At 43.5% G+C, this 25,087-nt stretch overlaps 1 protein-coding gene across 14 annotated transcripts in view; it reads left to right on the forward strand.

Moving 5' to 3' along the window:
* Window positions 1–25,087, forward strand: part of tnca (tenascin Ca) — a 41,757-nt gene that overhangs the window by 8,810 nt on the left and 7,860 nt on the right. For 2 of the 14 annotated variants that reach the window (XM_021602189.3, XM_021602190.3), the window contains exons 2-10: window positions 9,537–10,100; window positions 10,692–12,005; window positions 12,511–12,774; window positions 13,120–13,235; window positions 14,135–14,288; window positions 15,385–15,654; window positions 15,864–16,049; window positions 16,251–16,340; window positions 16,721–16,984. In XM_021602189.3, coding sequence (XP_021457864.3) covers window positions 9,617–10,100; window positions 10,692–12,005; window positions 12,511–12,774; window positions 13,120–13,235; window positions 14,135–14,288; window positions 15,385–15,654; window positions 15,864–16,049; window positions 16,251–16,340; window positions 16,721–16,984 — 3,142 coding nt within the window. In that variant the 5' untranslated portion in view covers window positions 9,537–9,616. Of the gene's footprint in view, window positions 1–9,536; window positions 10,101–10,464; window positions 12,006–12,510; window positions 12,775–13,119; window positions 13,236–14,134; window positions 14,289–15,384; window positions 15,655–15,863; window positions 16,050–16,250; window positions 16,341–16,720; window positions 16,985–17,530; window positions 17,939–19,389; window positions 19,855–20,510; window positions 20,787–21,064; window positions 21,271–22,872; window positions 23,146–23,437; window positions 23,711–23,942; window positions 24,649–24,686; window positions 24,993–25,087 lie in introns of those variants that run through there. The other 12 variants (XR_016495931.1, XM_090234248.1, XM_021602184.3 and 9 more) reach the window with 12 other exon arrangements.

Raw genomic sequence — 25,087 nt, forward strand, 5'->3', positions numbered from 1 at the left:
TGTTGCTCTCTCAGCTTCCAATGGAATCAATGAATTGTTGAGTTAGAGATACAACAGACTAACCATGGTTACAGTGCCTACGGGACTATGTCTTTGTTTGTAAAGGGATTGTGCTGCAAGACTACACATTTGGTTTAATTTGCTCAACAAAATAATATTTACTATCTGAGACAAAGAAACTCAACAGCATATTAATGAGGGGCGTGGGGGGGGGGGGGGGGGGGGGGTATTTTTACAACGATACTGACGACCTACAGAGGAGTCTTGTGTGAGCAAAACAACTGACATGTACGTGTTTGTGAGAGTCTCATCTTTCCACAGAGGGGTCACATTAGTGTGTAGCCCAAACAGTTCGGATTCCAAGACGCTTGTGGGGGTCGTAGAGCAAAAAGGAGTCTCATCTTTCCATAGAGGGGTCATAATAGTTTGTAGGCTGAAGACGATTTTGTAAGAAGTCTGATTTTTGGTATGTCTCATGGTCTGACAAACACTGCTCTAGCTATGTCACCTTTCACTGTGAAAGTGTTACATACTGTAGGTGGATGCTGTGGATTGAGACACATGCAATGAAAAAAAACAGATATATCTAGCTTAAACTGACAGATTTTCATGGGGATTTTTCAATTATACAAATTACATTTCCGCGTGGGTGCGGGAATCGACCTTAGGGGGTTTTAACAGTTTTTATTTCTCTCTCCGTCTGTGACACCCCATATGGGACCGACCATAATGCTCTGAATTGAGCAGCCAGGCTGCCCATTTCTCAGAAAGGTGATACAGCTGTGATACAAGTAACCCTGGACCTGCAGGAAAGCTTGTCTTAAGCTTCAGGGGGAATTTAACTAATTGCTAAAGTGTCTGAGCATAAAGGCTGCCCCAGTCTGGACATACAGTATGACTCGTGTGTTAATGCCTTGGTCTTGGACAAGGCAAAACAGATGTCCTGGATCTAGGGCCAACATTCCTCATCCCTGTTTTCCATGTGGGAAAGTTCACAGTTCCACGCCAGGATGGGAGAAGAGTTATAAGGCTCCAGTAATTCTGTTTTAAAGAAAACACTGATATTTATTTATTTTTTCTTTCTAACAAACGTCTCCCTAAGTCCCATGGTGAAAGGGGATGTCCTTGATCAACCCCATTCTGAATCTGAATTATGTGTCCCTGAAATCGCAGGGTGTCCAAAATATATAACTCAAACGAATAATTATAATTTGTTCTGGGATTTTTAATAGGTGTGAATATCATCAATATTTCTGACCATCTCTTGCAGTTAAACTTTAAACCTTCCACTGAGATTCTTTCCTAGCAGATAGAAATGGATTCTGTTACATCTTTATCTCTGCAGACACTTCCAACCCAAAACACACACACACACACACACACACACACACACACACACACACACACACACACACACACACACACACACACACACACTTAAACTTACTGCCTTTTTAACTCATCCTCCCATAATCTACAAGAGATTAGGACTAAAGATAGGGAAAACCTCCCTGCTGCTCTCAATTTCATACACAAACACAGCAAAACCATACACTTCTGAAACAACTCATGAATGAATGAAATCCCATAATTTGGACTTCCCCGTTTCATCATTACACAACACATTTGCAGATGTTAAAATCTCGGTGTTGAGGTCAAATGTGTTGTGTTATATCTGAGTGTTGATTCTAGTGGGGTTAACATCAGTGGGATTGAAATTGACGCCACCTGCGGTGAATAAATAAAGTGTTATTTGAATCACAGTGGAACCAACACCAGGTGGTGTTGTTGTAACTCAACTGAATTGAGTTAATTACCGGTAACATTGAATAAAAATGATATGGGAGGGGTATCATTGCCATATTTCCCAGCATGTTTTGTTGCAGGTTGCTTTTTAGATGAGTTTGTTAAATATATATGTATATATATATATATATATATATGTATATATATGTATATATATGTATATATATATATATGCACATTGATTGATTCAATTTTCTTATACTACACAAAGATAAATAACAAATGTTTCTAAACTAATCCAATCTTTAAGTGGTTGGACTTATTTCCCTTGTTATTGAGATGGTTGTTCCTGTTTAGTTGGTTTAGGTAGTCTCGTTCATCAATCTTCCCTACCTTGACAGTCATTCTATCTGCAGGTTGCGGGTGAGTAAAAGGTCCAGGTGTTGGATATCCTAACTCTGTTTCGATTCCAATAGGAATGATATAAATCAGATTTTATTTGTCACATGCTCCAAATGCAAAGGCGGTAGATTTAATCATGAAATGCGTGTGTTTGTGTGTGTGTTTTCGGTATGCGTGTGTGTGTGTATGTAGTGTATATGAACGTGTGTGGGTTTTGAGTGTCAGTGTAGTGTGTGGGTGTGTGTGTGTATGTATAGTGTGTACTGTATAGTCATGTGAGTATGCATAGACTCAGTGCAAGACAGGGTCAGTGCAGATGCTCTGTGTAACCATTAATGAACTATTTCACAACCACTAGCAAACACAGTCATGGGTGGTACAGGTACATCTAAAATTCACTCGAAAGGCACCCTCAGAAATAAATCTGCAAATAAGGCTTTAAACCCTACAGCGCTAAAACAACACTGTAACACCACAGGTGTTGATTCCCTAACACTGAGAAAGTGTTACAGCAGCAGCTCTTCTAAAGTGTTAATTTAACTCTGAAATTTCAACACCCATGGTGTTAGGGACCCAACACTCTTGGAGTGTTAGTTTATCAACACTTTGAAAAGTGTTAGTTTAATGCAAGGTGGGTGACATACACACTAAGGTGGTGTAAAAAATATATACATATATACATCTATATACAAATTTGCTGTATACTACCCTTTCTACCAATATTGCCCTCACCAGGGAAGAGATCAGCCAACACAAACTTCTAACCCTTTCAAGAAAAGCAAGCAATTTAGGTTACAATTAATCTAAAATATGTCAGTTGCTAAACTCCGGAATTTCTGGGTATTGCTAACTAAGAAAAGTACGTACATGTGGTCCACTCATCATCCACAGAGGCCGTAAATCAAGAGTCTTAGATCCAACAATATTGTGTAGGATCTTAATTTGAGCCAGTTTGCTAAAACAGGAAATGTGAATTATGTGGATTATAATTAAGACATTTTTGTAAGGGTTGATACATTTTTTGTAAGAGAAAATCTGACATTTCTAAGTGAAAATTAAACTTCAGAAGCTTTTTTAAACCTCAAATACAAGTTTCTGTAGTGTATCCTTGACTCCAGGGAATAATGGGGTCCTTGTAATCAGCCTATAACAGATTAACTGCACGTTTGAGTTAGAAACTGACAAATACAGACTCCATATTGATGCAGAGTGTCACGTGGAGCAGAACAGGTGAACCCAAGAGCAGACTCAGATGAGGAGACCGGGATGAGTTAACCAAGGTATTTATTGAAACGGGGGGGAAGATTGAGTGCAGGCCAGGGGAAGCTCGGGCAGGTTGCTGGAAACCAGGTGCGGATGCTGAGGCTGGAGCGAGAGGTGTGGTGACAGGGTAAGCAGGTCCTGAGGGGAATCCAAGGGAGTGTAGAGTGGGGAATCCAGGACAGAGTAGCAGGACCGACAAGAAGTCTAACTGGAGACAGGGACCAGAGTGGGCAGAACTGTAGCGGAGAGGAAAACAGCATCAGGCAAGGAAAAACAGCCACAACAGGAACAAATGGCTAGAACCATGGACTGACTGGCAGCGATTACAATCTGCCAGTGTGGATGTGGCAGGACTGAGTATTTGTAGAGGTCTTGATTATGGAACAGGTTGCAGCTGGTGGGGATCTGCTCTGACTCCAGCACACCTGTCTCCGGCCACACAATCTCACATACACACACAGAGAGAGGGAGAGAGCACTGGGGGAGTGGCGGCAGGTCAAGGAGACACCGGATGAGCACTAGAGGGCGTGGCAGGAGCAGATGTGACACAGAGGTCGTTGGTTTCACAATCTCTGGTGAAGCGTTTACCTACAAATGTGGTAAATAACTTATGGGGTCAATTTGTGATGTGTGTATACTAAACACTATGCTGAAACAGTAGACAGAGCATCCACTATAACATAACCCAAACAATGAGTCCTCCAATTACTGGGTGGGGAGAAATGCCTCACTCATTGCAAGACAGTGGAAGAAAGAAATTTGAGAGGCAGATAGGGTGGGAATGGAAAAGGAGCGCTGGAATTGCCATCACAGGTGTACTACCGACTGAGCCATGGGCTTGCTATAACATTATTTCCACTGAAACCAGAGAGTAGCAAAATAGATGCTCAATAGAGCTGACAGAGTCTATAGTGAGCTGTCATGGGTTGGCTCATCTCTACAGGTCTGGCGTGCCACCTTTCCACTCTGCGTGAAACCTCGTGCCCTTGCCGTTTGAGCTGTCAACTTTGCAGAGTCTACTGTGATACGCATCACTGATGGCATATGCAAAAAAAAGGATATGTTTTCTTTTCAATTATTTTAAAACCTGAAAGGGGTTGATAGCCACAATAATATTGATTGATCAATATTTTGCCTCATCTGGGGGCTTGTTATATTACGTACAACATTAAACTGTCTTAGATCAGGTATGACGTGAAAGCATGTGGGCTGTAACATAACCAGTAGTCAAGTAGTATTTATTATGTTCAAGTGGAAATCAGTGGGGGAGAGTAACACTCTGTGCCAACTGCTGAATTTGCAGTCTATTGTGAACTAGAAAATAGGGCTGGGCATGATCAATCCTACCAGACCTGTGGATTGGCATACCTTCAATGGATCAACCAGGGTCTTGCTACAGTAGTGTCTCCCCTCACACCCACCCAACCTTTGGAAACACTAAACTCAGTCATTCCTCACTGTTTTCCCATGCTGAGGGAGAAGAACCGTTTGATGTTTCTTCCAATCCGTCTCCCACAAATTACAGGACTACAGTGTCCAGCATATGAAGTCATCAGAGTGATCTGCAGTGTCCGGTGGGAATATAGACTATTGGCTGAATCCTAACATGAGATATGTACAAGTAACTCAAACTGTTGCCCCAAATGCACAACTCATATCCATCATGACAGCTGGTGCATAGACCAGCAACAATCATCAGAAGATCAGAAGATCTCCACTTCTTGCAGTCTTTGACCATCTTCTTAAAGCATAATTAATGCAAGTTCAGTTTACATATTCAGTTCTCAAGCTAGGATCTGGCCCTGTGTGTGGGTGTGCATCCCCAGTTTAATGCATGAAACAGCTGGTAAGACCAACATGTACAGTGTGGAGTTAAATAAATCCTATGGAACACAATTTTCCATCCAAACTGCTTATTGACACTAGAATGATCGTGGTGTCAGAGGAACTGGGGTAAAATACCCAGGAAGATTCATCACCGAGCGCTGTGACAGGTCGCTCAAAGAGAAAAACAGGGATGGGATTGTTTGTAGATCAAAAGTCCTCCCTCATGACCATTTGCTGTGAACATGCCCGGTACATACTGATAGGATCTTCTTTTGAGCATTTTCTCACAGCAGGCAAATAATCCTGCAGCAACAGGAAATGTCAATTATTGTGTGGATTACAATTAATTTACATTTTTGTAGGGGTTGATGCATAAATCAAGTCTGACATTTTTAAGTGGAAATTACAAACTTTAGAAGCCTTTGTAGACTTCAAATACGCTAGATGTTTGCATTTCCTGCAACAACAGGGTGATACAGTAAAAATCCTACATCTGTATTCACTTTTGATGGGTACAGAGGTGCAACATGAAACTAGAAATAGGCAGGGTGTCATGCCTGCTCTCCCTCTCTGGAGCTCGAGGGCGCCAGGCTGCACACCTGTCACCTTCATTACGCGCAACAGCGCTCATTGGACTCACCTGGACTTCTTCCCTTTGTTGATTGCCTTCCCTATTTCTGTCTGCTTCCCCGTGTGTTCCCTGTGTCTTCATTAATGTTATGTGTTTATGTCCAGATGCTGTCCTGTCCTATGTCCGTTGCTCAGTAAATGTTCACTCCCTGGGTCTTTGGCTCCGAGGGGGAAGTTATTTCAGGTCTCAGGGTGCATATGTTAATCTCTAAAAGCTGTTGGGGGGGGGGGGGGGGGGGGTCTTCTACTAAGCTAACATATGTAATTATTTTAATTTATTTTGCTATTTGATTTAGAATTTTAGGACCCCTTTTTATCATGACACAAGGCGTGACCCAGATGCAGACACAGGAGGCAGATGGTTGGAGTCTTACAATGTTTATTAATCCAAAAGGAGTAGGCAAGAGAATGGTTGTGGACCGGCAAAAGATCAAAACCAGATCAGAGTCCAGGAGGTACAGAGTGGCAGACAGGCTCGTGGTCAAGGCAGACAGAATGGTCAGGCAGGCAGGGACAAAGTCCAGAAACAGGCAAGGGTCAAACCCGGGAGGACTAGAAAAAGGAGAATAGCAAAAAGCAGGCGAACGGGAAAACCGCTGGTTGACTTGGAAAAACATACAAGACGAACTGGCACAGAGAGACAGGAAACACAGGGATAAATACACTGGGGAAAATCAGCAACACCTGCAGGGGGTGCAGACAATCACAAGGACAGGTGAAACAGATCAGGGCGTGACACTTTTGGTACCCCAAAAAGATATACCTATACCAAAAAATGAATCATAAAGATTGAGGTGTCTGTCCTATGTGTATAAAAGAAAGCTCAGGAGATATATATATTTTTGGACACATATTTAACCCCTTATTTTTGTTAGCACAAAACTACTACACACTTCCATTCATTTGTTTGGGTTACCTTGAGAAGAGTATCACGACAGAGAAAAATGAAAAACACCATCATGTTCGTGAGAGTCTCCCCTGGTTTGTAGTGGTTTGTAGGCCACAGGCATTTTTGTGAGAAGACCCATTTTGGGTTGTCTCGGGTCTGACAAACACTGCAGAAGCTCGGCCATAAGCGGATACAGTGGATTGAGACGTAGCTCATGCAAAAAAAATGTTATTATGTAACTTAGATTGATGCACGGGCGTATCAATAAACTATTTTAAACACATATCTTACAGGTCCAATGCAGCCGTTTTTATCTCGATATCAAATGATTTCTGGGTAACAATTAAGAACCTTACTGTCACGCCCTGACATTAGTTATCTATGTTTTATGTATTATTTTGGTCAGGTCAGGGTGTGACAAGGGTGGGTATGTGTGTTTTTGTCCTGTCTACGGTTTTTGTATATCTATAGGGTTTTTGTATGTCTAGGTAATGTAGGTTTATGGTGGCCTGAATTGGTTCCCAATCAGAGGCAGCTGTTTATCGTTGTCTCTGATTGGGGATCCTATTTAGGTTGCCATTTTCCATTTTGGTTTTTGTGGGTTATTGTCTCTGTGTAGTTGCATGTCAGCACTCGGTCTATATAGCGTCAAGGTCGTTTTGTTTGTTTAGTGTTCTTTATTAAAAGAAGAATGTATTCATATCACGCTGCGCCTTGGTCTCCTCTATATGACGAGCGTGACACTTACTGAGATTGTTTTAAATTAAAATAGTCAAAAAGTAACTAAAATGACAATTTCTCAAACAATAATTTTGCTAGGACTGTCTGGGAGTTGCCTGAGTGGGGTGGGGAAAATTGAAAACTAGCTGTTATTGGCAGAGAGGTTTAGACTCAATCTTATTGGTCTATTAACTAATTTACCGCATGGTAGTGCTGAGCGATTAGTGTTTTTTGACGTCGGTTCGATTATTGAAAAATAATCACGGTTTTCGATTTTGTCTATGATAAAAAATGGTAACATTAAATGCACTATGCATTATGTGGATTGAATGTTGTACCACATAAAACAATTAATAAAAGCCCCATGACGGTAGAGACTGCCCATTACTGCGTATCACTTATTAACCATAATTTATTCACATTATTTTACCTTAATAAAATATTACATTTGGCAGAGTTGCAAAGAAAAATCCATATCTCAAACTCGCCAATAAAAAGAAAAGATTAAGATGGGCAAAAGAACACAGACACTGGACAGAGGAACTCTGCCTGGAAGGCTAGCATCACGGAGTCGCCTCTTCACTGTTGACGTTGAGACTGGTGTTTTGTGGGTACTATTTAATGAAGCTGCCAGTTGAGGACTTGTAAGGCATCGGTTTCTCAAACTAGACACTCTAATGTACTTGCTCAGTTGTGCACCGGGGCCTCCCACTCCTCTTTCTATTCTGGTTAGAGCCAGTTTGCGCTGTTCTGTGAAGGGAGTAGTACACAGAGTTGTATGAGATCTTCAGTTTGTAGGCAATTTCTCGCATGGAATGGCCTTCATTTCTCTGAACAAGAATAGACTGACGGGTTTCAGAAGAGGGGGGATACAAATAGTATGGGTAGCCATTTGATTAGCTACAGCCCTGTTGATGAGAATGGGTGCGTGCTCGGTCCTCATTTTCTTGTAGTCCACAATCATCTCCTTTGTCTTGATCACGTTGAGGGAGAGGTTGTTGTCCTTGCACGACAAGTTCAGGTCTCTGACCTCCTCCCTATAGGTTGTCTCATTGTTGTTGGTGATCAAGCCTACCACTGTTGTGTCATCAGCAAACTTAATGATGGTGTTGGAGTCGTGCAGTCATGAGGGAACAGGGAGTACAGTAGGGGGGCTGAGCACGCACCCCTGAGGGGCCCCCGTGTTGAGGATCAGCATGGCGGATGTGTTGTTACCTACCCTTACCACCCGCCCGTCAGGAGGTCCAGGAGCCAGTTGCAGAGGGAGGTGTTTAGTCGCAGGGTCCTTTGCTTAGTGATGAGCTTTGAGGGCACTATGGTGTTGAAAGCTGAGCTGTAGTCAATGAATAGCATTAACACATTTTGTCCAGGTGTGAAAGGGCAGTGTGGAGTGCAATAGAGATTGCATCATCTGTGAATCTGTTGGTGCGGTATGCAAATTGGAGTGGGTTTCTGGGATAATAGTGTTGATGTAAGCCATGACCAGCCTTTCAAAGCATTTCATGGCTACAGACGTGAGAGCTACGTGTCGGTAGTCAGTGGTCGCTTTCCTCGGCGGGAAAATACACTAAAGGGTTAGGTGTCAATCACTCACAACTTATATAGACAGTGTTCACCCTGTGAGAATATGTAAATAAAGAGAGGGAGAAAATATTTGAATCTTTTCTCATTTACATCTGAGTGAAACCCATTGATTAGAGGGGTTAATGACATACACACGGGATGCCGCTACATCTCAAACTTCATCCCTCTGGAATGTTATGGCCTTTAGTGTCCGGATTTAGCATTGTCAGTTTTACTGGTGCTGTTATCTAGGGTATAATAGACAGAATGCAGTTGGGATGTGCAGGTGTTCAAGTGTAACAACCTCCATTAGTCTGGACAAAAAAGTTATGTTGACTGCTCGTTGATCTATTTTTACCGTCTTGTTGTTCACGGAGTGCACAGGTTATTGTCTGCCTTTACAAGTTTTACAGTCAGAGTGACCCTGTGAAAATGTAGTTATCCATGTGCGTTATTGAGGCTATCTTTGACTTAATGTTTTTCGTTTACCTTCCAGGGCCCCTACACTGTTTTTCCAGATTTGGCCAGTCTTTGTCCCGATATTCCTAAAGCTGAGTCCAGTTAAGAGAGCCAAACATGAGTACTAAAAGCATTCTAGGCTGCCTCTTCCTGACTCTCCTTTTCAGCCTCTGCCAATCTGGGCTGGTGAGAAAAATACTTAGGCATAAACGGGCAACTCTGACAGCCACGGGAGGAGACAACATAACCCTCCCCAGTGCTGACCAGCCAGTGGTCTTCAACCATGTCTACAACATCAACGTCCCTGCTAGCTCCTTGTGCTCAGTGGACCTGGATGCGCCAGGAAGTACCAGCCTTGAGCCCCAGGACGCAGTTCCGCCATCAGGCCTCCACACCACCGAACATACCATGGATGGGCAGAACCAGATTGTTTTCACCCACCGCATTAACATTCCTCAGCAGGCGTGTGCATGCACCGAAGGGTTCCCGGATTTGAAGGACCTCCTGAGCAGGTTGGAGATTCTGGAGGGAGAGCTGTCCACGCTGAGAGATCAGTGCACTACTGGAGACTCTGGCTTCTGCAGCGCTCAGCCAGTCACAGGTACTGTACTGTATACTCGTCAACCTAATCACCTCCAGCTTCTGATTGGCTCATTCAACCCCTCTCCTCTCCCCTGGTCATCACTGTAAATTATCATGTGCTCTCACTTAACTTACCTGGTAAATAAATGGTTAGGAAACACAACACAACAGTTAGGATACTGCAAATAATATAATTGGGACAAGTTTAGGGTGTTTTGAAGGTTAAAGGGTTGAGAAATCCTGGTATATTATAGAATGCTTAGGATGACTGTCACCTCATCACCTCCCCTTCCTTCAGAGGGACATCTGTTTTACTCAACCTCTGGGAAGCTTCACTGGAATTGAATGTGGGGTTGGGCTTAGCAGTGCTTTCTCTTTTACAGGGAAAAATTCTCTTGAAAATGGAATGAACATCGAAGCATGGACATACTCCGTGCTGATTAGAAGATTGTTATTCAGGACATAATTGGGGTTTCAAATGTCTCTGGTCTATAATGATAATACTTGATATATATATTTCGAAATTACATTTGTTAGAGAAGTAGATTGGGGGGGTGAGGGGCAGGATTATGATTCAGAGGATTGTAATCACTTAACTCTGCTCCTTTAGGTGAAGTGGGGACCAAGCCTTACTGCAATGGCCGTGGCAACTACAGTGCTGACACCTGTGGCTGTATTTGCAAGCCTGGCTGGAAGGGACCCAACTGCACTGAGTCTGAATGCCCCAATGACTGCCAGGACCAAGGTCGATGCATAGACGGGAAATGTATCTGCTTCGAGGGCTTTGGCGGGAACGACTGTTTGCTTGAGGTTTGCAAAGTGGACTGTGGTGAGAACGGACAATGCACTGGCGGGGTCTGCATCTGTGCCGAGGGTTTCATTGGAGAGGACTGTTCTCAGACGGACTGCCTGAACAACTGCCTAGGCCGTGGAAAGTGTGTAGATGAGGAGTGTGTGTGTGAAGAGCCCTGGACGGGTTCTGACTGCTCGGAACTCATCTGCCCCAACGACTGCTATGACCGTGGACACTGCGTCAATGGAACCTGCTACTGCGAAGAAGGTTTCACCGGGGAGGACTGTGGGGAGGCAACCTGCCCCAGCGACTGCATGAGTCATGGTTTCTGTGTGAACGGCCAGTGTGTCTGCAGCGCTGGCTACACCGGAGAGGACTGCTCCAAGCTCACCTGCCCCAGTGATTGCAACGATAGAGGTACCTGCTTCAATGGCATGTGTATCTGCGATGCTGGCTACCAAGGAGAAGACTGTAGTCAGCTGGCTTGCCTCAACAACTGCCATAACAGGGGGCAGTGTGTCAATGGGCAGTGCCACTGCGACGTAGGCTACCAGGGAGAGGACTGCTCTGAGCTCTCCTGCCCCAATAACTGCCTCAACCGGGGCCGCTGTGTCAACGGACAGTGTGTATGCGATGAAGGCTTTGGTGGAGAGGACTGCAGTATTAAAACCTGCCCCTCGGACTGCTATGGCCGTGGAGACTGTGTGGACGGCCAATGTGTCTGCTATGCTGGCTTCACTGGTGAGGACTGCAGCGAGCTGAGCTGCCCCAACAACTGCCTGAACCGCGGACGCTGCGTTGACGGGCAGTGTGTCTGTGATGAGGGCCTCACAGGGGAAGACTGCAGTGAGAAGCGCTGTCCCAATGACTGCCTGGGCCAGGGATACTGTGTGGATGGAAAATGTGTCTGCCAGGACAGCTATGTGGGTGACGACTGCTCTGGACTCACCTGCCCTGATAACTGCAATAACAGGGGGCTCTGTGTTAATGGGAAATGCATTTGTGAGGAGGGATACGTGGGAGACAACTGCGGAGAGCTGAGCTGCCTCAACAACTGCCAGGACAAAGGCCGCTGTGTGAATGGACAATGTCTCTGTGAAGAGGGATACATCGGAGAAGACTGCTCAGAAGGTAAGAATGGTTTCATTCAACTGACCCACTGATTTGAGAGAGAAAAAATAACGGAATAATTGGGTTTAGTTCATTTGTTAACATTGCACGCTTGATACTTTCATGTGCTGGTTGAATGCCACATTAAATCCAATTACTTATTTATCCCCAAATACCATTTTAATTAATTTCAAAGGGGTTTTGCAAAGGATTAAAACTTCCATCTATGATTTCCTCTGATGCCAAAAGCTGTGCATTTCAGTTGTCTGTACTTCTGTCTCAAAGATCTTTGGCGGTCCAAACCACTACCAGATGTGAGTCTGGGGAAAGCATTAGCTTTGTGTGGAGGATTGTTAGTGGCTGAGTGGCTTTGGATAAAAGTGTCTGCTAAATGGCATATATACAGTATATTATATATTATTATATTGAGGGCATGGGAAACTTAGTGTCTGAGATAGTAAAAATCTCTGACAAAAATATAACTATTTTCTGTCCCTCTTTTTTCTTTCTTTCTCGTTCTCTTTAGTTTCACCTCCAAAGGGCCTGACCGTAACAGAGGTCACCACTGAGACAGTGGACCTGACCTGGAATAATGAGATGCTGGTGACAGAGTATCTGATCACTTACGTGCCAAATGGTCCTGGGGGTCTGTATCAGGAGTTCACAGTGGGCGGAGACAAGACTGCTGCCACTGTCAGCGAGCTGGAGCCTGGCATCGAGTACCTGATCAACGTCTATGCCATCCTCAGCAACAAAAAGAGCATCCCAATCAGCGCCAGGGTGGCCACATGTAGGTCATGCCCGTTTAACTAGGCTTGCGTAATAAGACATCTTGCCTAAGATGTGAGAACTTGGGTCTCTGAGCAGTCTGGGTTCATGGGAATGTGATCCACTTTAGAAAAAAAAATTACAAAAACATTTGCATATTAACTGTAATCAGAATGCTATTCAGTCCAGTGGAGAAAATTTCACAGCACAATGTTTACACAAGGCTTTCTTTTTAAGAATAGGTGATTCCAACACAACCACTAGATTTGACTGATGCTTAACAAGTTTTGAAACCACACACTGTCTCGATGCACAACATCTTGTCATCAGGCATAACATATTATTGTATCTCGCTCTGTCCTGCCAGATCTGCCAGAACCAGAAGGCTTGAAGTTTAAATCGGTGAGGGAGACCTCAGTAGAGGTGCTGTGGGATCAGCTGGACATTCCTTTTGATGCCTGGGAGCTCTACATCCGCAACACGGTCAGTCTGTCTATGTCTCTTTGCAATCTATCCACCTCTCTGCAAGTGACGTCTGCTGGATCTTGCCTAGAATTCCACTAAACAGCAGGGACAAGATGACAGATTTTCACAAGCTGGCTTTGTTCTTTTAGTGAGGAGATCTTGAAATACTTGGCTATTTATCATGTCCAGTGAAGTAGCAATAACTATCAGGGTTGGGGTCAGTTCAGTTTTCAATTAAGACAACTCAAAATAAGAAGGTTAAAAATTAAACATTCACAATAAACCACAAATTGCTATTACACTATTGAAGCGTGCTGTACTTTACACTTTAAAGAATGGCGCTGATGTGAACCGGTACGTGGAAAATAACTGCATTGCCTCAGATCACAAATCTGGGGGCTTATTATTACTGCCACGTTTTCTGCTCAGCTGCTAATGGCAAAGGTCTGGGCAGCCATAACCCATAATACCCTTCATATTGTTCCCAAGTTCATTTTCACAAAGGGCTGCATCCTCATTATAACAGCAGCCAGTAGCCAGGACATGCTCAGCACTGTTTATTGCTAATCCCATTCTCCTCAGCGCTTGGGCTTTATTGCCCCATACATAAAATGTAAGGACCTGTAATCCATGATCAGCACTTCATCTCTATTACTATGGGCCAAATGGGCTTTGTTTGCAGCATTCTTATCTGAGGTAATCAAATAGCTGCTAAAAGAACCATGAGAAATGTTTATATTGTAGCAATTGTTATTGTTTAACTCAACATTAACTGTGTGAAATATTGATTTTGTTGATCCAAAGGACAAATTGACGTGGCTTACCTCAGTTAGCCTGTTGGATATGTAAGTAGGCTATGTAGCATGTATGAATCCAGGAAATTGTATATTAAAAACAGTATGTATTTGTCCTTTCAGAAAGAGGAGAGTGGGAAAACCCTTACCACCCTTCCATCCTCCCAGACCTTGTATGAGCAGACGGGGCTAGGTCCTGGTCAGGAGTACGAGGTTTCAGTGGGCGTCATCAAGAACAATACCAGGGGACCTCAGTCTACTAAAATCATCACTACCAGTAAGCTTATGTAATGTTTGTTCCCCCTAGTCAAATGCAGATCTGTATGTGCAAACTGGGAAGCCAACTCTTCTGACATTGTCATGCCATGCATGAATGAATCTAAACCAGGCTTCTCCCACTCATCCTGGCGACCACCCACATCCCATGGGGAGGATAAGGAAAATGCCTACACCTCACAAATCACACAAGCAGACAGAGGAACAACTGAACAGATCAATTTAACTGTCAATCATGGCATGAGGATTAGATGGAAAAAGTGGCTAAACCCCCATTGTCGTTTCACACAGTCCAGTTTAACAGTCTTTTTTTGCAAAAGAGAACAATGCTGAGTCTCAGCCCAGCCTGCATATTACAATAGAGAGCATTTGTATCTTTCAAGGAGCCCTGCCATAATCTTTTACTGCCAACTGTTTAGTCCATACATTAAGGTCAAATGGGTTTCTAGCGTGAACTATGCGACCTCGTCTATGGAAAAGCCATTTCATTAAAAATTCCTTGTTGATGGAGCCTATAAACATATCTTCTCCTGACTTGTGCATAATTTATTTATACAGGCTTAAGTTCAGCACAGCTTTCAAGAATGAGGAATGAAGAAGTAGGTGATTTATACAGTGTGAACGAACCTATGGCCTATTTCACCCGGTGAAGTCACCACAGCATGGAGTTGAGAAACTTCTCCTGAACACAGGAACTTACCAGAGGTCCTGTCAGAACACAGATCAGTGAAATCACATACCAAACAGTCAGAGTAACCAAACTGTTAATTACATTTGTTATGCCATAATTGTAACAGTGTTATGCAGGTCTTAAAATGTAGTTAAAGTAAAACCAATACTCCTTGTGTCCTTGTGTCTGTAGCCCAAAGGGAGGACTTAAAACATGTGTGTGATCATTGTCCATAACAAACAGCACATACTTTCACCCTTTTAATTCCTTGTGATTTAATCCTTATTTTAGCAGGTAAATTGACTGAGAACACATTCTCATTTACAGCAACGACCTGATGAATAGTTACAGGGGAGAGGAGGGTGGGTGAATGAGCCTGCAATAGTCATCCTTAACATATTGTATTCCTTGGGTCCCTTTCCCCCAGGGATTGATGGGCCCAGGCAGGTAGAGATGCGTGATGTGACAGACAGCTCAGGCTTGGTCACCTGGTTCCATCCCGTGGCTCAGGTGGATGGTGTCACCGTGTCCTATGGCCCCAGTTCCGACCCCACAGAGAGGACCAGCGTGGACCTGTCCACCTCAGACAAACAGTACAGCATTGACAGCCTCAGCCCAGACACTGAGTACCAGGTGTCCCTGGTCTCCAGGAGGGGAAACAGCACCAGCGATCCAGTCACTGAGATATTCACCACAGGTTGGGGTTTTATTTTATCCACTTCTGATAAGTGCACTCCTGATAAGTGCAAACTGTGTTTGAGCACACTACAATTTTACAGTCCCAATTCAATTCCATGTCCAGTCCATTCTTTTAAGTGTACCTGATAACAGGTACACTTGGATTGATCAAGAGTTCACTGTCAACAGTCTTTATTATATTCCTTTCTTCTTCTTGCATTGTTACAGACCTGGATGCTCCTAAGGACCTGCAGCCACTGGGCCAGACAGACAACAGCGTCACACTGGAGTGGAGAAACAGCCGGGCAGACGTTGACAGCTACAGGGTGAAGTACAGCCCTATCTCTGGGGGTTCCCATGGCGAAGAGGTGTTCCCCCGTGGGTCAGGAGGCAACACTCAGGCAACTATCACTGGTGAGGGTCAACCATGACCAAATCCCAACATGCAATTATGTCAGTAGAAGGTATAAGGACTTTTTTCAAGATAGGATTCGCTATGACTTTGTTACTCTTGATGTCAATTCAATCAGGTACTCAAATCCTTCTCTGTTCTGCTCGATTGCAGGACTGAAGCTAATCAGGTACTCAATTCATCTCTGTTCTTCTCCATTACAGGATTGAAGCCGGGTACAGAGTACGGAATTGGTGTGACCGCCATGAAGAATGAGAGGGAGAGCCTGCCTGCCACCACAAATGCAGCAACCAGTGAGAGCATACGTTGACACGTTTTCATAGGATAGCCACTGTTCAACAGCAGTCCAAATATCCACCACCATAAGTGACCACAGACACTCTGCAGTCGTAGATATATATATATATAAATAACTTTCAATGCAACAGATTATTAGGGAACAATATGAGGCAAACATAGGTGCGTTATGAGGTTCTGATGTTTCTAAGTGGTTTGGGAAACAATCTTCAAACCTCAGAACTATCATAGAACAGAATGAAATATGAAAGCACTATATTATCCATTGTTAAAACAGAAGAATTATGTTTATATCACTACCCTATGAATTGAATATGAATTGTACCTAAGGCTTGATAATCACTGATTGAAAGCTTTATACCCCTTTCCTCCACAGACTTTGATGGGCCCAAGGACTTGGAAGTGAGCGAGTCCACAGAGACCAGCATGACGCTGGTGTGGAAGAGACCCCGAGCCAAGATCCCCATCTACAGGCTGGTGTACATCTCCAAGGATGGCCGGAGGGAGGAGGTGGAGGTCCCTGGAACAGCCACCTCCTACAACCTAAACAACCTGACCCCCGGCATGATGTACACCATCACCCTGGTTGCTGAGAGGGGCTCAAAGAAGAGCACACCTGCCACCCTGTCCGCATCTACAGGTGAGGGTTGAAACAGAATCTTCACAACTGAATCCACCCTCGTATTGCAAGGGACAAATATGTGTGGTTGATCATTTAAGAAAGTAGTTTCAGTTCTGCTTTCTGCAAATAGTAATTTTCCAGTATACAATAATATTTTGCCAATTTGAAGTCATAGATTTGGTTTCAGGTCTGGGTAAAAAACATAGTCTCTTGTGGGAAACATTCAGCAAGTGCTAAACGTATGGATCCTATTGTACTGCTAACAGTTTTGAATTGCATTTTATAATCCTAAGAGATAAAGACATCTGTAACAGCTTTACCAATCCAAACATATTTTACAACACAAGCTCTTGGGAGTGAAATCATTTCCTCATATACATACCAATACTTGACAGAAGAATGTGGAATTACTAAGGGCAAGGGTCCGGTAGTTGTAGGCTGTAACTTACTTTATTAGTGGGACAAAAATAGACAACACTGAGGCCAACAGTAACAGTGCAGAAAGACACACAATCTCTAAATGTCTTCTTTATCTGAATTTGTGCCTTTGTGTTTCTCTTGTAGCCTCTTTCACGTTTTACATAGCCAACCCTGCCCCTGAGCTTACCACTCCCATAGGCTCGGAGGACAATATCATTAGTTTTGTGTCGTTAGACCCCTCTGACCCAGACCTACAGATCTCAGGGATGGGGCTTGAGCTCGAGGATAAGCTGGGAGAGCTGACTGTCTCAGTTGTAACGTCCGAAGGATTTGAACTTTCGTGGGAACCAAAGGCACATGTTGTCTATGATAGTTATATTTTAGAATGTAGAGACACTCTGGGATTATGGGATGTAAAAGAGGTCCATCTCCATGGAGATGCCAAAGGTTCTAGATTTCAAGGCCTGAGGGAATCCACAGAATATCGAGTAAAGCTTTACGGAGTAAGCAATAGCCAAAGATCCTCTCCGCTTGAAGCAGTCACAGTTACAGGTATATGCTTTACTTTTGGGCTGCATGCCTTCAGTACAATAGATATCCCTTTGTTGTTGAACATTTCTCATTTTAAGTCTACCTGGATAGCAAAGTCAGGATTTGAACAAAGGAGTTGAGAAATTCAAAACCAAACCTTTCACGTTTTGCATGATGGTATTGTGATTTTCAACTGCAGTGCATCAGTACGCATGGCATGATATTAGAGGTTTGAGATAATACCATCTTTACAAAACGGCCATTTGGCTTCATCCCATCCAGTCACTTCTTGCATGCTGAGGACGGCAGTCCTAAAACGGAAAGTGTTAATTTCAAACTATGAAGAGGAATCCATGCCTTCTCTATTCCAGAGAAATTCAGATGAAGGACATTACTAAAATTGGTTATAGCAAATATAGCAATGGATACTGGGACTATAAATGCTGTCATTTGCAGGGCATAATTTGCGGCTTTCTGTCAGCAACAATACTATCTATTGGTTGTTTAAAAACACGTTATGGAACCCCCCCCCCCCTCCCCCAAATAGGTTTGTTATCAGAAAAGTTGATACCTTCTAGCTGAAGAGATAAAGCATTAAGAAAATCAGTGAATTCCATGGAATGGCAATTCAAGGAGGTTACAATGTCTCCACTGTTTCCCTGCAGATCAGCATGACATCCAGAAAAGTCAATTAGACTACATTTGCACACCAATTTCCTCCTTCATTGGAGTTTTTAAAAGCACCCAATTTGTTCTCTGTATGTCTGTGCCAACAAACTCATCCACTTCACTGTCATTGCTTGCGATCCCATTCACATTGCATTTTCATTCTGAAATGTTTACAGTATTGCTTGCAAAGGACAATGTTAAAATAGCATATTATGCATCTTAAAACAACAAGACATGAATCAAACTCTAAAGTGTTCCACCAGGGTTCTGTTCCAATATCCTTGCTTGCATAGTACACTAGTGGTGACCTAATATGGATATTGGAACATAAACAAAGTTGTAGGATAACTTTGGCAGTGCATGGCTTCTTCATCCATTTGAAGTGTACTGGGTACTGTCACTACGGTGGACTATTCGGAACCTTCAAAAATTAATGGCCCTCGTAAAAGGGCCATTAATGCATGAGCTGCTCAGTGTAAATGTATGTCTCCGATGCATGTGGAAGTTTATGGTCCCTGACAACAAGAAAACCTGCACAGCACCATAGAGAGAAAATGGTGATGAATGCAGAACTATTCCTTCCAAACCTCAATGGGAGAAAGTTAGACAAAAGACAATATACCTTTTGTTACTGTAATCAATCATTATGCTTTTGTGGGTACTTATGTTCATCTTTTACTCTACCAGTTATTTCTTCTAACCAGATCTTCTTCCCACAGGTTAACCACTCTTTTTGTTTTTCTTCTGCTCCTTTAGAGGTTACAGGTTACACATTTAATCCTTTTGAATGTACTTTCATTTAGCACCCAAGTCTACCTCTACTGATGTAGTCGCTCTGAGTGTCAAAAGTGCTCAGACGACACAGTCTCCTGACACAGGAGCTGTTCATCCAACAGTCCTTCCCCTGGCTCCTCTGATCACAGAGGGGCCTACATCTACATCTCTGTACCCCACGGGGGACATCCCCTCTGGGGCTGAATCTGAACCAGAGGGCTCCAGCCTGGAGACGCTAGGGGACCTCAATGTCACAGACGTGAGCCCCACTAGCGTGAGGCTAGCCTGGTCAGCCCCAGATGAAGCCTTTGATAGCTTTTTGGTGGAGGTGAATGCTCTGTCAGGGATGGCACAAGCTCATGTGACCACGGTACCAGGAAGCGCCAGGAAGACCCTTGTAGAAGGCTTGTCCCCTGGGACACGTTATGAGGTTTCGTTGTATGGGAAGGTGGAGGGGGAGCAGTCTCTGCCTCTTCATGCTTTTGCCAATACAGGTACATGGAGCAGTGATTCTTTCATAGACATCCATAACCATCGGTCATCTTTCTCTCCATCCCTCTCTCCATCCTATCCTTATACATGTCATACATCCTCCCGTTCATCCATCTGTCTTTGTATTCGTGTGTTCTGTGTCATCATAACTGACTAAGAAAGTGCTGCTGAAACACATCACAGTTTAATCCCTGCAATACATTGTATAGTTGATGTGAAATATATGGAATATATAAAGCAGGGTTCCCTAATTTGCGGCCCGCGGGTGATTTTATTTGTTGTTGCATTTTATTTTTTATTGTTGGACATAAAAGACTAAAACCTCCAGCAAATCAACTCCAAGTGATTTCAATTTTGGAAATGTATTCCAAAGTATTCCCACACATAATAAAGAGATACATGTGATCGTATACAAATGTAAGCAAGGTTTGAAATTTGTTTGGGCTTCTTGCGGTCAATTTGCAGTATACAAATTATTTGTAATTATGTTACGGCCCCCTAACCATCCGCTCAAGAAAGAAATCGACCCTTGGCTGAATCTAGTTGATGATCCCTGATTATGGGATATAAAACATAATATGATGTGAAATATCGATTTATGATATATTTCATATAGTGTATATTTTATTGACTGTACTATGATCTGTTTGTCTGCTAGAGGAGCTGAGGCCTGTGGTGGCCAACCTCACAGTCTCTGACGTGACATGGGACAGCTTCAATGTGTACTGGACTCCCGAGGACGGGGAGTTTGAGAGCTTTGTCATTGAGGTGACAAACTTAGAGGGAGGTCCAGAGAGTGAGAACCTCACCCTGTCGGCTGATGCCTTCAACCTGGGCATTTCTGGCCTGAGTCCTAACACTTTGTATAGGATTGGCCTGTACGGGCTCCACCAGGGCTCCTTCCAGGAGCCGGTGTATACTGAAGCCACTACAGGTACCTATGAATGGAGGTGTCCCCCAAGGTTCTGTTCTTATCCCTCTCTTTCTTACTTTTTCTTCACTGTGCCTTTTGAGCAATTTCTCTCTATTCCAGTTGGGATCTGTGGTGAACAGCATACACACACACCTGCCTGTTTCCATTCACATGCAAGCATCCACAGCACTGCACGTAGCAAGCAAGATCACTGACGTAACCCTTCAATGTAGCCTTTTTTACCAATGACAATGTTTCATTCTAACAACACCATGCCATGTGTCATTCTTACCCTCCAGCCACTGTGTCAGTCTTTCACCACAGGGCAGGGTGCTGGGCATCACCCACACAAACCCTTACCTTATAACTGAAACAAGCAAGCTGCCCGCAAGTGACCAACCTCACCCTGTCTCGCCCCCTCTTCACATTCCATCCCATGGCCTGAGTGCATGAAGCCCTCCCCCTGCCATTACATGCATCGTGGTGAGTTTTGATGTGCTGCAACGATTGCAAAAGAAAACCAAACAACACCTCCTCCCCCCCATCCACATTAAACAGTGTCCATTCGCCATCATTCCATCAACCTCCCCCCCCCCCCCCATCCTCACAGACTGAGTAATTAACCAATAGCTTGTTTGCCTGTTGGAGTCATGCTTTAACTGAGTGGCCAGAACGGCTGAGTGACATTAGAGGCCTATGTATTGGTTTCAGTACGAGAGAGACTGGAAATGTAGGCCTAATAGTATACAATGAACAATGGAGGCTGCTGAGGGGAAAACAGCTGGCTGGAAAGGAGCAAATGAAATGGCATCAAACACCTGGAAACCATGTGTTTGATGTATTTGATACTGCTCCAGTCATTACCATGAGCCTGTTTCTCCCCAATTAAGGTGCCACCAACCTCCTATGACAATGAATACTATGTACTGTGTGCGTGTTGTAACAACATTAACTCCTCTTTTGCGATATTATTTTTGTGAAACATTGTTTATTCCAACTATAGTGCAACAAAAACGGCAACTTATTGTCCTACTCAATGTAATGTGTGTGCATGATTTGAACTTGTTTGTGAATGTCTCTTGCACATAAGTGTTTTCCCTTTCCCTTGTCAACAAACTCTTCCAAAGGCATGGAGTGTTTTTAACATCATCACCCATCCATATTATTAACATCATAAGTGAATGGCTCTCCTGCTTGGGTTTGGCAATGTACTATCTCACCAACAACATGTCCACTGTCTTCTAGCCCAGGGTTCTCCAACTCCTGTCCTGCAGAGCTACTGAGTATCCATGCTTTTGTTCCTGCCCAGCACTAACTACAGGTTACAATTGTTTACTATTTGAAACAGGTGAGTTAGTGCTGGGCTGGAACAAAACCTTACATTACACACCCAGTAGCTCTCCAGCACCGGAGTTGGAGAACCCTGCCGTAAGTCACATTCTGACACTAAATTCCACCGTACACTTCTGTCAAAAAGCATACTTGTCAAGTCTAGCAAATCTGAAGCCACCTTTTATTTTCATAGATATCCTGTCCTGTTGACTTTCTTTCTCTCTCTGGCACTTTGGCTATCTGTCACTTTCCCTGTTTGTGTCTATGTCAGTGTCTTACTCTGTCTTGTCTGAACAAACACTGAACAAAACATGCACATCTATTTTTAGAATAAGAGCTAGTCCTGACCTGGCTTAAATTGGAGTAATGATGATATCACTTACACTTTATATGGCACAAATGCTATTATTATTCATGTGACACATTATGATGAGTACTGATGTGTTACACTGCAATATATTTTTACCTTTCTTTAGTCTTCACCACATCCCCAAAAGCTTGCCGTTGTATTGTCAGAATTAAAATGTGCATGTCATTCATTTTTCATTATATTCAAAGACTATCGAGAATGGCAGGTGTGAGGTGAGTGCCATGTGAAATTGCACTTATTATTCTCATTTATCTTTGATAAACAAAATCATCTACAATCTATTATCATCCCCTTAGATAAATAATTGAACATGTAGCAGACAAACGAGTGATTTCATAGGCAATAGGCATATTGCTTTTAACATTTTAGCTTATTTAAAAATCCAATAACTGTTTCTTCCTTTAGTGAGCGAGCCAGTGGTTGGCAATCTGTATGTATCTAATTTAACGTCAGAGAGTTTCTCCATCTCCTGGAATGGCACTGAGGGAGAGTTTGACGGTTATGTCCTGGAGATTATTGATTCAGATTGGCTGAAGGAGCCAAAGGAATATAACATATCCCAGAATGCAATGTCTCATGACATCACAGGGCTAAGGCCCAGCACTGACTATATAGCCTACCTCACTGGGATTGTCAAGGGATCACGAACCCATGCCGTCAGTATTATTGCATCAACAGGTATTTCCATTTTGTTTGTTTTGTTTATTTCTAAAGCCAGAACGAGCGCATGATCACTTTGCTCCATATTGAAGTTTGCAATGCTTTTCTGATAATTTTTCTTGAGCACACATACTTATTATATAAAATACACATTTTTAGTGACTACCCATTGACTTCATTATAATCTGGGTCACTTGAAGTTTTTGACACTGGATTAAATGGAAAACAGTTCATTGAGGGGACAAAAGGATAGTAACAGTGTGCCACCCTTAAAAAAATGAATGAATGCTGACTTTTCTCTCCTTTGTAGCTGCAGAGCCTGACTTGTCCAGGCTAGTTGTTTCTAACGTTACCTCAGACAGACTTTCACTGTCATGGAGGAGGGGGGAGAAGGCTTTTGATAACTTTATAGTAGAAGTCAGAGAGTCTGCTTTGCCCTCGCAGGCCATGGGCCGCACCCTGCCTGGAGCGGCTCGCGCCACAGTTATGACTGGCCTCAAAGGGAGTACAACCTACGACATCAAACTGTACGCTAGCTCCGCTGGACAGAATACACAGCCCCTATTCGCTGTAGTCACCACAGGTATTGCATCGCATGTATTTTTTCTCCATATGTTACATTATAACATATTATAATTCCGAATTCAAAAGCTATTACTCTTAACTAGCTCATGAGTGGTCAAACCCCGACTATGAAAATAATCATAACTTTATAGTTCCAGCCATAGTCCTAGACTGTCAAACAGATAACGTCTAATTTTTATATCACACTCCTCATCTCCCCTAATTCAAAATCACTGTTCTCTTTTGTCCAGAGGCAGTCCCACAGTTGGGCTCAATAGCTGTGTCCGAATCTAGCCCCGATAACTTCACCCTGTCCTGGGGCACAGTGGCTGGTCACTTTGATGGCTTTGTCATCCGGGTCGGTGACCCTGAACAGCTGTTTGATACACTGGAGTTCACGCCGTCTGGCGAGGTCCGTAACATTACAGTCACTGGCCTAGTGGACGCCACTGACTATGACATTGAACTGTACGGTATTTCTCATGGGCGCCGCACCCCTTCCGTTTTAGCCCATGCTGTCACAGGTACTACGTAATTTACTCAAATCTTACCACTTATGTTGAAACACTGACAGGGTGGAAATGTGTGTCCCAGTTGCCAAAGAATTACACATGACCTCTCCAGGGACCCACCCAGGTTTAAGCGGGACAAATTTGCATGCTTTGAATAGTGAGGCGTGATGGATACAGTATTCTTGGATGAGGATCTTTAGTGTTTCAACACCACCTTTTATCTACATGACATGTCCACCGTTTTTAATTAGGAGTTTGTCACCCATTTATAAACATGATATCAATCTATTTAGGCTATGTGCATGACTAGATTCTCCTAATTGAATTGGGGCTCTACAAGTCATAGGGCCAACTGCGCCGAAGACAGCAAGTACTTTTGCAATCATTGCCACATCAACTACCATATGTATTCTCACCACGTCTTAACCCTCCTCTACCCGACCCTAATCCCCCCTCACCCCAAAAAACTCCCGCTCCCTCCAGCATCATTACCCAAAGTGGAAAACTTGACCATTTCTGAGATCACCCCATTCGGCTTCCGCGTGTCCTGGAGGGCGCATCATCCTCAACAACAGGAAGGGGCTCCCTCTACTGGTGGCTTCGGCCACTTTCACATAGTGGTGTCAGACTCAGGCTGGCTACTGGAACCTCAGGAGTTCATTGTCCCTGGCAACCAGAGCTTCTTGGACATCTGGGGCCTGATCACTGGCATAGGCTATGAGGTCAGGCTGACTGGGGTATCCAGTACTGGGCTGGTCTCCCGCCCACTGACCACAGTGGCTGTGACAGGTACCACCCACAGAGGCGTCATGGCTGTTGAAAATGAGGGGGCATGAGCCCCCTACCAATTTGATCAATTTGTAGGATAAAAGGTATACAAGATA

The sequence above is a fragment of the Oncorhynchus mykiss genome, chromosome 5, assembly GCF_057628025.1.
Source record: "Oncorhynchus mykiss isolate SJ-2025 chromosome 5, ASM5762802v1, whole genome shotgun sequence".
Lineage (NCBI taxonomy): Eukaryota > Metazoa > Chordata > Actinopteri > Salmoniformes > Salmonidae > Oncorhynchus > Oncorhynchus mykiss.